Source organism: Uloborus diversus, chromosome 7 (genome assembly GCF_026930045.1).
Source record: "Uloborus diversus isolate 005 chromosome 7, Udiv.v.3.1, whole genome shotgun sequence".
In the NCBI taxonomy this organism is placed as follows: Eukaryota; Metazoa; Arthropoda; class Arachnida; order Araneae; family Uloboridae; genus Uloborus; species Uloborus diversus.
This window is the reverse complement of record NC_072737.1, coordinates 69,529,484-69,543,044: the sequence shown is the minus strand read 5'-3', so window position 1 is coordinate 69,543,044 and position 13,561 is coordinate 69,529,484. Positions and strand designations below refer to the sequence as shown.

General features: G+C 31.1%; 1 protein-coding gene across 1 annotated transcript in view; it reads right to left on the bottom strand.

Moving 5' to 3' along the window:
• The window catches only part of LOC129226545 (vesicle-fusing ATPase 1-like), an 88,342-nt gene that overhangs the window by 44,099 nt on the left and 30,682 nt on the right, over positions 1-13,561 (bottom strand). The window contains exons 4-13 of the mRNA XM_054861154.1: positions 12,852-12,970; positions 11,010-11,094; positions 9,971-10,028; positions 9,171-9,223; positions 8,604-8,692; positions 8,356-8,498; positions 7,022-7,221; positions 5,711-5,785; positions 4,258-4,423; positions 2,538-2,725 (exon numbers count right to left, since the gene is read on the bottom strand). Of these exons, the coding sequence (XP_054717129.1) occupies positions 2,538-2,725; positions 4,258-4,423; positions 5,711-5,785; positions 7,022-7,221; positions 8,356-8,498; positions 8,604-8,692; positions 9,171-9,223; positions 9,971-10,028; positions 11,010-11,094; positions 12,852-12,970 (1,176 nt within the window). The remainder of the gene's footprint in view (positions 1-2,537; positions 2,726-4,257; positions 4,424-5,710; positions 5,786-7,021; positions 7,222-8,355; positions 8,499-8,603; positions 8,693-9,170; positions 9,224-9,970; positions 10,029-11,009; positions 11,095-12,851; positions 12,971-13,561) is intronic.

Genomic DNA, 13,561 nt, shown 5'->3' with positions numbered 1-13,561 from the left:
ACATCTTTTGGTAATCTACCGCGAACACCTTCAGCAATGGTGACATTTTCCCTCCACACAAAGGAGTAATTTAAAACATTTTAAACAACAATTAACACTGAGTAAAACTTATCTCAAGCCCTGCTTGAATTCAAAAACGTTGCTTCAACAACGGCTCGAGCACGCCGCAACTTCCATCAACGACAACCAAGCACTGTTGCCAAACCGTCAAAGACCAATCTCTGATTGGTCAACAAAAATGGCAAGATGCCAATGGGGAGTAAACACAAATAATCAAGCGAGCACTGAAAATATTTCGATCAATCTATTTATACGTTCCATGACCGCGATACGTCATCCCATGACACACCCTACTTTGCATTGGAGATATACATCTCAACTATTCCTGATTGAGTGATTTAACAATCTTTCTATTCGTTCTTTCGGCTCAAAGTAGCCAAAAACATCTCAACCATCGGGTGTTACGTCATAGGATGATTTCGACGTTGCACGATCATGCCCGAATCAATTTCAGTTATCCGCCGCTGGGACACAGGACTCGGAGTGGCAAAAACATATCGGAGGTAAGTTTAAAAAAAAAATACTTTAACATTTGTAATTAAATTAAAAGTTCTCCAAGATACTGAATAAAGGCTTTTAAGCTCAACAGATAATATGTGGTGGCATACAGTCTATCAATGTGCTGAAGTACAGTAGAGTCTCGAAAATCCGAGATAATTGAGGCTCATGCCATCTCGGATTATCCGGGAAATTCTTCCAGATTTAAATTTTACTCTTTTCAGATGGCATAAGGAAGAGCACCTTTTATGTCCTTGCACTAAGATAAAGAAGTATTGTCTTAAGGAAAAATGTATCACTGAAATTTCAACATAAATTTCGGTTTTTAAATACCTCTAAATGAATTTTGACTTAATTTTTCACGACGTCTGCATGATGATGTAAATTTGTAGGCAACCAAACATGCATTTTGACAGTGCCCAAACCCATTTCAATGACTTTAGTCGTTACGTTTGTATCTATGTACTTGCGAGCATATGATTGTAACTCGCATAAAGCAAAAACAGTTAGTAGTAGAAGGTGAATACAACTTGTGTGATGTCAAGTTGTGAACCTTCTTTTTTGACTCCAATTTGTTATTCCAAAAGGCATGTTTACAGGTTCTTTGATGCACATTAACGTAAATTTTATGTATCAAGTTATTATGTCCAAGGCATCACTTAATCCATATTTTGTAGTCAACAAATATCATGTGTCACTTGGGGAGTGCTGTTGGCACCAAACTCTCAATGCACTTTTTATTATTTGCTGTATGTAGTTCAATAAGTTTAACAGTAGAGAAAGATTTCTATTTTCAGATTTTAACGAAAATCACTTTTTTTGGAACTAAAAGATGTAATTGAACACATTGAAGTTTACACCTCAAATTAAGCTGAACTTCGAACTTTCGACACTCTATGGTACTTCATTTACAACTTATTTGTTAAACAATGAGAAACTCATGTTATGCATTTATAGTCTTGTAATCAGTGGCGAATCCAGGGGGGGGGGGGCGACTATGCGGCTGCCACCGCCCCTAGACCAGAACTGATTTTTTTTGCCTTTTTTTTTCAAATATCTACTTTAATAAAAATTATATAATTTCCAACATCCATCCTATCTTTATCATTTAATTTGTTTTCGCTCTTCTAAGGTTGATTTACGAGTTTGCGATAGTATAACAGGGATGTTATTAGTTTTCCGAAATTTCCTTTTGAATTTCGGAAATTTTACTTTACCTGTTCCAAAAATACAATTATTTGCTGTCTAAAAGAAAGAAAAGGAGAAAAAAAATGCAGACCACATAGTTACTTGCTTTTCTTTCTCTTCCATCTTTTTTTAATTGTTGTGTCATTTACACAACCTGCAATTGCCAAGTGCAATTTTTTTTTCCATCCCAAGCGAAAAATGAAAATTTTGCCTTTAAATTGCTTAGCAATGATGTCTAAAATGCATGATTTTTTAAAAAAAATAAACGCTGACATTTCAAATTTTAAAGTTTACCTTTGAATATCAATCAGATTTTAGATGATTTCAAATGTGATTCAGAAAATTTCATTAGACAAGAACACCCTTAGATAAACAGGTGATGAAAATATAGCTTTTAAAAAATGCGTTAGTTTACATGAATAAACTGGGTGATGTGCAGGAGAAGTAAAATTTTAGTGATCTCAGCCGCCATAAGAACAAAATCCCGGATTTGCTACTGCTTGTAATTATTCCAAAGCAAAAGCAATTGCAACAAAAACTTCCTTTTTTGTATTTAGCAAATTGATTGAGTGCAACAATTTGTGTATAATACACAATTTTTATGTTCGACAAGCTTTTTATTCAGCTTTTTTCTTTTGAGGATGTCTACTATTGCAAAAATTTTTTTCCCTTTTTTTAAAAATAGATTTTCTGTTATAGTATTATAGTAAAACATTTTGAAAAGTTACAATACAAAATGGTAGTTATAATTACACTTCGAGAACCAAACATAAGTATAAAATTAGTAGTACCTTGATTAATCTATTCATAGCTGTAGATTGAGCAGCTCGTACTAAACCTTCTATTTCCGCACCAGAAAAATTCTTTGTTAAAGTAGCTAATTCTTCCAAATCCACATCCTGTGCCATTTTATTGTGCGCTTTCATTCGACAAGTATGAATATTTATAATTTGTAACCTTCCTTTTTCATCCGGAAGCCCTAAAATTTAATCCAAAGGAAAAAGAAAAGATTTAAAAAAATCAAGAAACACTAAATTTAATCTAGAGTATTTAAAAATAACCAAAATAGAACAAATATAATTTCAGAAATAAAATACAGCATTTTCAAAAGTAGCACTACAGTTTTGTCTTGCCCCTGGGGAAAAAAAATGCTGAAATGCAAGCACAAAATGCAATGCTGACTCAATCAATATTCTTTTCAGTTTATTGAATGCTTTATAATAAATATTTTTGCAGCATAAATTATTTTCTGAAAGGCAAGGTGAAACATTAATAATAGCAGAATAAATTTTTTGTAACATTTTTTTAAAATCTAAATAAAATAATTGATTCCGAGTACTTTAAGTAACAAAAAGGACCAATTTCAGACTAGCTCTATGAAAATTATTATCAATAGCGTAAGGTCTTTCACGAAAAGTCATACAAATTAGTGTTTCAAAAACAAATTTAAAACTAAGAAGTTATTCAGCATTATAATCAACAAGTAAAGATTAAAGATATCGAACTCTTGATAAGAATGCTTCAGTTTAAAAAAAAAATCATCCCAACGATTGAAAAGAAAAAACAGTTGTGCCCAATTTATAGCTAAGTCAAAAGGACGAAATTAAAATTTCATTGTAGCCGCAATTTTGTAACAAAAAGATAAATTCTACAGAGTGGAACATGAAGCAGAATTGAAACTATTATGTTATAGCCTTAAATTTGCTACATACAGTTTCTCTACAAACAGGTGCTACAGTAGATGAAAACTTTTAGCCAAATATTGAGCAATCACGATTGCTTATTGTCCTCACTTGACCGTTCTTGGCGTTTGGTTCCTTTTTCAGCTTAGACCAGGCACACCAGCACCACCGTTCTCTGCAGGCGCGGCTGTCCCCTGTTCCTGAGCTAGCCGCTTCTCCTGATCGGAGGCGTCCATGTCCTACACACACGCTTACACACACACACGACTTCACACACATGCCTACGTGCATACACAGGTCTACGCACACACACAAGTCTACACACACACACAACTATGCACACGTAACCACCCAGGAGGAAGGGCTGGCTTGGGGGGACAGTAGACGTTTCTGGAAACAATAACGGACACGAGCCGTTTCTAGAAACAATAACTCCAACCAGTAGGGTCCTGTCGTAGTTCGTGATTGTGAAAAACATAATTTGAATTCAAAATTTCAGAATTTAAATTAATTTTCTTTTTATTTATTTGTAATTTTCTTCACTTTTAAGATCTTCTTTCAAATTTGCGACTTTTTCAGAACTTTCCTGACGAAGTAGAAGTGCAGTATAAAAATATGGTGCACTTTAGTCTGGCAAGGTATAATGTTCATTTATAGTTGTTTTTTAATCGATAATAAAAAGTGTGAAACAGCGGGGAAAATAATTTTTCACAGGTGCAACATAAATAATAGAGAACATATTAACATAATTGGCTAAATTTGGTTGAAGGAATAACTTTTTAAGATTAACAATGATTTCATATTAAAACTTTTAGAGGAAAACAAATACCTATTTCCATTTGGACTTCTAATCTGCCAGGTCTCAATAATGCTTCATCAATCATGTCTTTTCTGTTTGTCATACCAATAACTAAGATATTATTTAATGATTCAACACCATCTATCTTTGCTAACAATTGATTTACAACTGTATCATGAACAGCAGAACTGCCAGCCTAGAAATATCAGATATGAAAAGTTAAAAGAAAGGGGGGGGGGGGGCAATATGACAAAATTAATAAACAGATGCACACAGACACAATCACAATTATCTCCATATATATAAAGCACAAACTCCAAATTTCTATGTCCAGGCTAAACTCGGAAACTAACGGACCGATGATGTTGAAATTTTCAGTTTGTCTAGATTAGTGATAGGAAGGTTTATAGGCCAATTCGATGAATAGTTCTTTTTTAAATTAAATAATGAATAAATATGTATTTCACAAGGTCAGTGGATAATGAAATAAATGCAGTTTTTTTCTGTTTAAGTCAAGGTTTAATTTTCAAGGGAACTCAGATTTTCTGTTTTTCTTCTATGATATTTTATGTATTGCTAGGGGGTATCGCCCCAGCTTGTTACAGCTCACCATCCCCCATGAAATGCAAGCAGCTCCAAAATAATCACTTTGCAATTCGATCTCGTCGTTCTTGTTCACTATACTAATGATGTTACAAGTGCAGGTTCAACAGTATGTTCCTAATAACAATGTATTCTGAGAGCTAAATTTTTTCGGCTCAGCTGATCTTACTAGAATGAAAAGATAATTGTCCAAAATTTGGTTGATTGTTCCAAAATTTGAAGCATCAAAATGTACTAATAACAATTGTGCGCCTGCTTTGACTTCAAATGATTTTGTTGAGTAAATTCTAAAATATTATTCAATAAACCTGTAAAGCAATGCTACTTCAGTATTATATTAACCTATTGTAAACTATAGCATTTGATCTATTTTAGTCACTACTTGGTTGAAGTTGATTACATATATGGAGGTATTACATATATGGAAACCAATTGCTTAAGAGTTAAACACTAAATGTGATCCTTTTTTATTTTTTATTCTACTAAAGATAACTACCTTAATTAGGATTAAAAGACAATTAATTTTGGAATATTTGTGCAAATTTACTGAAATAAAAGTTCACACATTTTTGTATTTAAGATAATGATATGGAAATAATGTGCCATTAGACGCCAATTTTACAACGTCAGAATGTGCAAAAGGTTCAAATTGTCAAATAATACAACAGGCCCATGAATAATCATTTTTTTTTTTTTTTTTTTTACTTTGAACTTGAAGCAACCCTTTAAGTCATAGAAATCCAGTGTTTGACACAATATCAGCACTTCACAAAAACACAAGATTTTTGCTATTTCTGTATTAATACAAATCAATTTTCTAGTCTGGTATATTCAGAAGAAAAAAAAAAAGAAAGAAAATGACATCATATATAATACTTACAACCGAGCCTCTAGCTTTACAAATGGCATCAATCTCATCAAATATAATAATATGAAGCCCACTGTTAGGTCCTAGCTGAACAAAGCAAAATATTATTATTTTTATTAATGATGACAAAAAAAAAAAAAAAAAAAAAAAAAAATAAATAAAAAAAATAAAAATAAAAATAAAAATAAAAAAATAAAAATAAATAAATAAAATAAAATACAAATTTTAACAATCCATTAAATTTATGTTTCAGTTATTAATTTGTGGAATTTTTATTTATTTATTTTTCACTGTTTAAATAAAAAGTAACAAAAGCAAATCTTTTTTGATGATAGGAATTAAATGTATCATAAGAAAGGAATAAATACCTGTGTGCTAAAAGGTAAAAATAAACAGTAAAATGCAGAAATTTGAAAAAAAGAAAAAGAAAGTGCAGACTGATGTTTAGGGGTTATAAGAAACTCTTTTCAACACAAAAAGATGTGAACTTCTGTATGTAAAGACATCCAACAAATGGATAGCTTTTGTTGACTGTCTTTAAATCTATAAGATCATATAATGTTTAAAATGGCTTGTTTCTTGTAATCCCCAAATATCAGTCTGCAATTTTCTTTTACAAATTTGTGCTTTTTTTAATGTTACTGTTTACATATTTAATGTTTTAAATTATAATGTCTGTCTCGATCAAATTTCATCTCAATCCATCTAATCCAATTTTTATCATATGAAGTTTTCCGAAATTAGAGGATTGAAAAGGGCAATTGTAGGCCCTTACATGTGAGCTCAAACATATAATTTTGAGCCTCAAAAAAGGAGGGGGGGGGGGTATGGCTAGGCCTCTGTTTGTATCTGGTCTTTGTATTGAACCAGTTTTTTTTGACCGTTGAACCTCCAAGGTATTAATAAATTTTTTTTTGTTCAGCTTTAACTATGATTATTTAAATGTATCGTATATTACTACATGAAAATAATTTCATTTCATATGTAACTTATTTTATTGTAAAATACAGTTTTGGATAACTCATGCTTCTTGATTTGACCATTCCTATGTATTTTGAAAAACAAAGAACTAATGCTAAACATAGAATTGCAATGAATGTTAATTTGTATTTATAAAAATAAGTTCCATTTAAAAAATATATGAGAATGCCAATTTATTTAAGTATTGGAAATTTGTGCTTTCTAAATGGAACTCAGCTAAACTTTTATTCAAGCTACTTTTTAATTTTTAACAAAAGTTTTCATTGATTAAAAACATACATTGCTTAATACATAATCTAATGCTTCAAAAAACATATTTAATGAAAAAATTGGATCACTAACTCTCTTCTCTTCTTCTTCAGCATCCGCAAACAACCTTCGGATATTGGCTTCTGATTCTCCAACGTATTTGTCTAAAATTTGAGGTCCATTCACAATTTTAGGTTCTCGTGCATTTAACATCTGACCAATCTGTCTAGCCATTAAAGTTTTACCAGTGCCAGGTGGCCCAAATAATAGGATACCTCTAACATGCTTCAAACCTATGAAAAAATAGCAATAACTTTAAGCAACAATAGAAGATAGAAGTGAACAAATAATTTACAGGTTCAAGGTAAAAAAATAGAAATAAAGTATATATATATATATATACATTTGCAGTATAACTCCGATTTAACTATTGTCTATGGACTGGAAAAAATTATTGTCCAATCCAGGAGCATAGACATTCAATGCAGTCAAATCTGGACCAGGAAATGTGTCATGAAATTGAGGATATTGTTCAATCGGGTATAGTTAAATCAAAGTTATACTAAAAATATATTAATTTGAATTTTTTACATCTAAAATTCAAATTATGTTTTTTGCAATCACAAGTGTGCGTAGGCACGTACATATGTGTGTTCCCACAATATCGACTTGCCAAAATGTTCTTTCAGACATGAAAATGCACATGATGAAGAGAAAATTGTAATTTTCATTTTAAAATACTAACATCCCTAAATTTTGCTATAGTAGATAAGAGTTTTAAAACTCTAAAAAAGGGATTAATAACACAGCAAACTAAACTAAGAGGCATTCAATTGCAACAAATGTTCTTTGGGAGGGGGAATATAAGTATTTGTAACTAGTGGCACCTGCATGGCTTTGCCCATAGTAGAAAATTAAAAGGTCATTTGATTCGCCTATATACTAACAAATAATGGATGATGAAATTCTCGCCAATTTGTTATGTTGGCTCGCACATGTTACGGTTCCATGTCATGATGATTTTGCAATTTACTTTTCCACAATGTGATAATTTGCTTGGAAAAATTCTTAAAACTGTTATAGAAAAAGAACAAAATCAAATTTTCGAAAAATTGCTTCGAGGTGCACATTCCCATGCGACAAACTAACTTTGCCAAATTTCATGAAAATCCGCCAAACGGCCAAGGCGCCGTACATGTCGCAGAGATCCTGACATACAGAGAGAGATCCAGAGAGACTTTCAGCTTTATTGTTAGTGAAGATTATAAAGAAATTATTATTCTAAAGGATTCTCTGGATAGGAAAATATTTACCAATGGATTAAAATGAAAAGCTTTTGAAAAATAATCAATATTGATGGTACTGGTACAAGTGTAGATAATAAAAATAATAAATCTAATTAATTATAAAAATATAGTATAATATACCAAGTTGCTGAACAAATTCTGGAGGGAAAACTCGGGAAGCAAAAGCTCGTCTGAAAATGGCATTGAATTCATTATCTAAGCCACCTATTCCCATCTTTTGAAAATCCCAATCAGGATTTATTATTGACTGTCGAGCTGTTTTCCTGTTCAAAAAACAGATTTGCATATTAGAAACAAATACTATTTATGCTTCTTAATTCTCAACAACAAGTAATGTACAATTCACAAATAACACTACTATTACTTACCCTTTAGCTTGTCCAACTAGATTTACAGCAGATCCTTCAACTTTCTCAAACATCACCATTGAATCTGGCAACAATAAACCAACTGTTGTCTGAAACAAGGTAGATATTTATCATTGATAAATTTTACTTGACAAGGCTGTTCTTTGAAATTTTTAATATCCAATTAATTATTTGGACATTATCAGAAAGCAATACACCAGACAGCTTGATTATCACATCCAGAGACTGCAGTTTTGTTCTTATTAGAAATCACCCATCTGGAATAATGAATAACCGATGCTGGTGATCTGCCTCCAACTTGGTTATTCACTATTTCAGACTGATAAGATCTAATTAAAACAAAACGGCAGTCTCTAGATGTGATGATCGAGCTGTCTAGTCCATTGCACGTGGTTCTGCCTTAACCCTATATTATCTGGATTTCTTATCATATATTTATATTTCAATTAAAATAAAAAGGAAAACAATAAATATTTAATGCAACTACAAAACAATTAGCTGTTTAATTTGCAAAATTTGACATTTAAATAATTTATTGAGAAGAATTTCTTTTAAAATGATACATACAGTTCTTTTTCCAGCTGATTTTCCATTCCCAGTAATCTGTTCAATACTTGCAACTGAAAAATAATTTCCAAATAAAACATTACAAGAAAATTAACAGCTATTAATGCAGATACTTTTTCTTCCATGGCACACAAACACACACTTAATAGATGGATCAAATAGATTTACGTCTTTTTAACCATGTTTACTTAATTTCCTGTAGAATAAAGAAAGATAAAAATACAACCCATCAATGAAGTTTTAAACCCTAACTATAAAAAAGCAAAGAAAGACTGAAATATCTTATTACTTTGAACTAAGTTGTTATGTATTAATATATAACACAGCTCAAAAGATTTTATCCATAGTGTTTATTTCCCAATAACAGACATGGTAGACTGTTTATGCCTGCAGACAAATGGTGGACTAAGCTCTGCACTCATATATTTATGCCATTAGTTTTAATGAAATACATATGTAAGCTCAACATTATATAAAATAGATATAAAATTTTTGAAAACTTTGTAACAAGTTTTAAATTTAATTTCTTTTTTGAAAAATGATTTATATTGTTTACAAACAACAGTTGTTCTATTTATTTATTATAAATTCATTTAGTCTTAATTTTTAGAGTAAAATTTAAGGTCAGATAATCTACCAGATGGTCGAGTATTCAGCATATTAGCCCAGGCACAATGAGATCACTGTTAGTACATTTAATCCTTGTTTGAACAGCTTTTGTTTTCATGAATAATATTATATGATTGGAAATATTTTTTACTGAAAAATAAAAATGAAACAAAACAAATTTCATTTATTACCTTCCATTTCCTTCACAATCAATTTCAAGTACTTCATGTCTCGAAAGTTATAAGCCAGCTAGAAGAAAATAACATAAAATTGCGAAAATGCAACGAGGAAATGCTCATAAAACACAATATAACATTCATTATCTCAAACTGATTGAAAGCTAGATTAGTACAAATAATCAAACAGCAATTTTAGAATACATTCTTACATTCTAAAGCAGTTGAACATATCCCAAATGAGGAAATAAAATTGTACTATTTAAACTGTACAATTGTTGCTTTTAAATTGTACTATTTAACACTAGAAAAACAGAGGGGCTTGTGTGGCCCCTAACATAGTTTGTTGTTCAATAACTTGAATAATATCTAATAGAACTTAATGAAACTTTTGACTTTTCGTTACATTATTTGAATGCTAGTTTAATCATTTAATCATTTGCCTCATAGCAGAGTAAATATTGATCCTCATACCTAAAAAGACAGGAAGGGCCACAACAGGCCCCTAAGCTTATTTAGAATTAAAAATTTTTTTTTCTTCCTTTGTCATAATTGTTGTAGCATAAAAAAACGCTATTCATTCGAGTTTAACACATAACTTCCTCTTTATGCAGTCAGTTGGACATTCAAATGCTATAAACAGTACTGATTGCTTACCAGCCAAACGGCAGTCATTGCTCCCCCCCCCCTTGGAAAGATAAACTAATACTACCTTATCGCAAGTAAAGACAGAAATACTGAAAATAATTAAGTACTAAGATTTTGTAGCTATAGTTATATATATATATATATATATATATATATATATATATATATATATATATATATATATATATATATATATATATATATATATGTTTGAAAGAGAACAACACTTTCTTACAGTGTGGATGTGATGGTTGACATTTTTTTTTGGGGGGGGGGGGCTCATTTTGGATTACTTATGTCAATTTCAATTCAAAAGCTAGTTTGAAAACCAATTTCCCTGCAATTCCTCAACAGTTTTGCATTGCATACACACATATTACATATATTATCAACAAATTTTACTTACAGTTTGTCCAACAGTAAAAGCTTGTTTTGCAAAGCTTGACAGAAAATCTGCTGCCATCTTGTCGGTGTCATATGGTTCTATTGTTCTACGAAAATAAGTATAATTAAGAAGAAAGTAAGAGCTTTTAAGATGTTATAAGTCGACTGTTTTGTTCACAGATTAAAATGTTAAAAACTGTCATAAAAGTTCAAAACATGGCAACCCAGACACGATTTAATATTTATATTCCACTTGCTTTGGAATGAATTTATTAGTTCTGTCCACCAGATGTAACCTAATATTCTAATATTAAATCAATTATTTCAATTATATTGAAATTACGAATACATTAACATTTATAATATAGTTTCTGTTTTGAGCCCAGTATTTCAAATACATTATCATTCAAAAATTTTAATTTTCAAAGTGATTAAGGAGTTTTTAAAAACAATTGTAAATCTGGGAACAAGGGAAATAACAAAGAGCAACAGTCCACAGATATGACTAATCACTTTCTATGGACAAGTTTTAACAATAAATTCAGTTTTTTTTTACTCAGTTTACAATTTCATGGGTTATTTCAGTTTTACTAAGGGCTATAATCTCTTCGTATTAATTTTAAAATCATTAATTGTTAATATAAATATCCAAAGACAAATTCCTGCTTTTTCTGTGACCTAGTTGAATACTGATTAATTTTTTGAAGTGGAGAGACTTTTTCTCATCAGTTTCACTTTAATTTCAAAGAAGAGCTACATGTGCATGATACTACTTCCTCTTTTCAGTCGACTCACTGTATGCAAAATTTTTCTTTTGAGCCAATTTTTCATACAAATAAAACAAACAAAAGAACACAATAAAAATCAAAATAAAGCTTAGCTGTAGGCTGGAACAGAGCTTTTTAATGCAGGGATCATTGTACTCCAATGCTATGGAATTACACTTTGAAGAAGTGTACTTCAAATACTCCTCACTGGAAAAGTTTGAAGTCAGCTTCTAGTTTTATACAGGTTCATCAGCGTTGAAATTAGAGCAGACAATTGGGAGGGAGAATTGGGCATAAGCGTAGTAGTTGGATACAAATGTGGGTCTGGGATTCCCTGGAATTTGATGAAGTTGAAATTCGCAAGACATAGTATTCGGCTATCGTTGGTTGTGTTAAGGGGGTCATGACCTCTTTTTTTACGCTGTCTCTATAAAATCTAATGACTAACCTAATGTTCATTCTTAGCTATGGGACTGTTATGACTACTGAAAACTTTAGTGAAAAATATAATAGGCTCCACTGAAGATTTTTATATACATTGGAGCCTCCATAAATTGTAAAGTTCAGATTACTAAGCTAACAAGATCAACATATTTAAGAGTCCATAAGGCACTGCAGTAAAGGTTTAAAATAAACAGTGATACGTAACTAGACTTTTAATCAACTAATAAAAACATAAACTAAGGTTTTCTTCTGAGCCGATTTAAATCCATCCGGATTTCAGGATTAAGTAGAGCCAATTTTGCAGGATCACACATGATTACCTTCACTACCACTTTTGTTACTTCAACTTACTTTATTGCAAATTCAAGTAATAAAAGTCAGTATACAAATTATATGAAGATTACAAAGTTATTTTAAAATAAGCAACTATGAGTTGTAAGGCAAATGTATACTTTTGAAAAGTACAATACATCAAATGAATCATCATCCATATGTGAAGTGATTTTTATACCAAAATAAAGTGCTTGATAAAAATGCACATTATTTACTGATTTTGCTATTGATGTTTCCTGAATGTAACCTCTTTACTTAGAATTTTCTAGCACATGCAGGTGTATGAATATGTATCACATAAGAGAAAAAGAAATACATACGTTTTGCGTTCCAAGAAATCAACTTCAAGTGTTATTTTAGCAATATATTGCACATTGGGATCAAATGTGTAAGGTCTCACATCTAAAGTCTGACCAATTGACAATTCAGCCCATTTTCTCTAAAATGCAAAAAGTAAAATATTAAGCAAAAAAAAGTTACACATTTGCATTCAAATGTTTTAAACAGAATATTTAATTAGGGAAAAAAATTACTAAGTACATTTTTTCAATATACAAGTCTGGTCAATTTATTTCATTCACCTTAAAATTTTAAAGAAATCAGTTATTGCACCATGAAGTTTGCAGACACAAGACAAATACAGTCAACTCTGAATTCCTAAAGGACCTGCTAAAACCTTTGAGTTATTGGTGGTTCACGCAAGCCCTGATCTATAAATTTTGGGCCCCCCCTGCAAAAACATCAGCAAGGCCCCTAACCGCCTACTGGAATGGTTCAACAAAATTTAAACACACATATACTACAGTGGAGCAAACAAATGTTTGTCCAGGGAACAGTTTTTGGTCCTCAAATGTAGCTATACCAGGGCTGCTCAGAAAGTATCGAGACTGAATTTGTTGTACAAAAACATACATACATAAAAAGGTTTTGAGTCAATCTTTTTCAAAATATGCTCTATTGACAGTAACACACTTGACACAACGACATTTCCAGTCCTCAAAAGATTTCTGGAACTCAGACTTTGGGATCG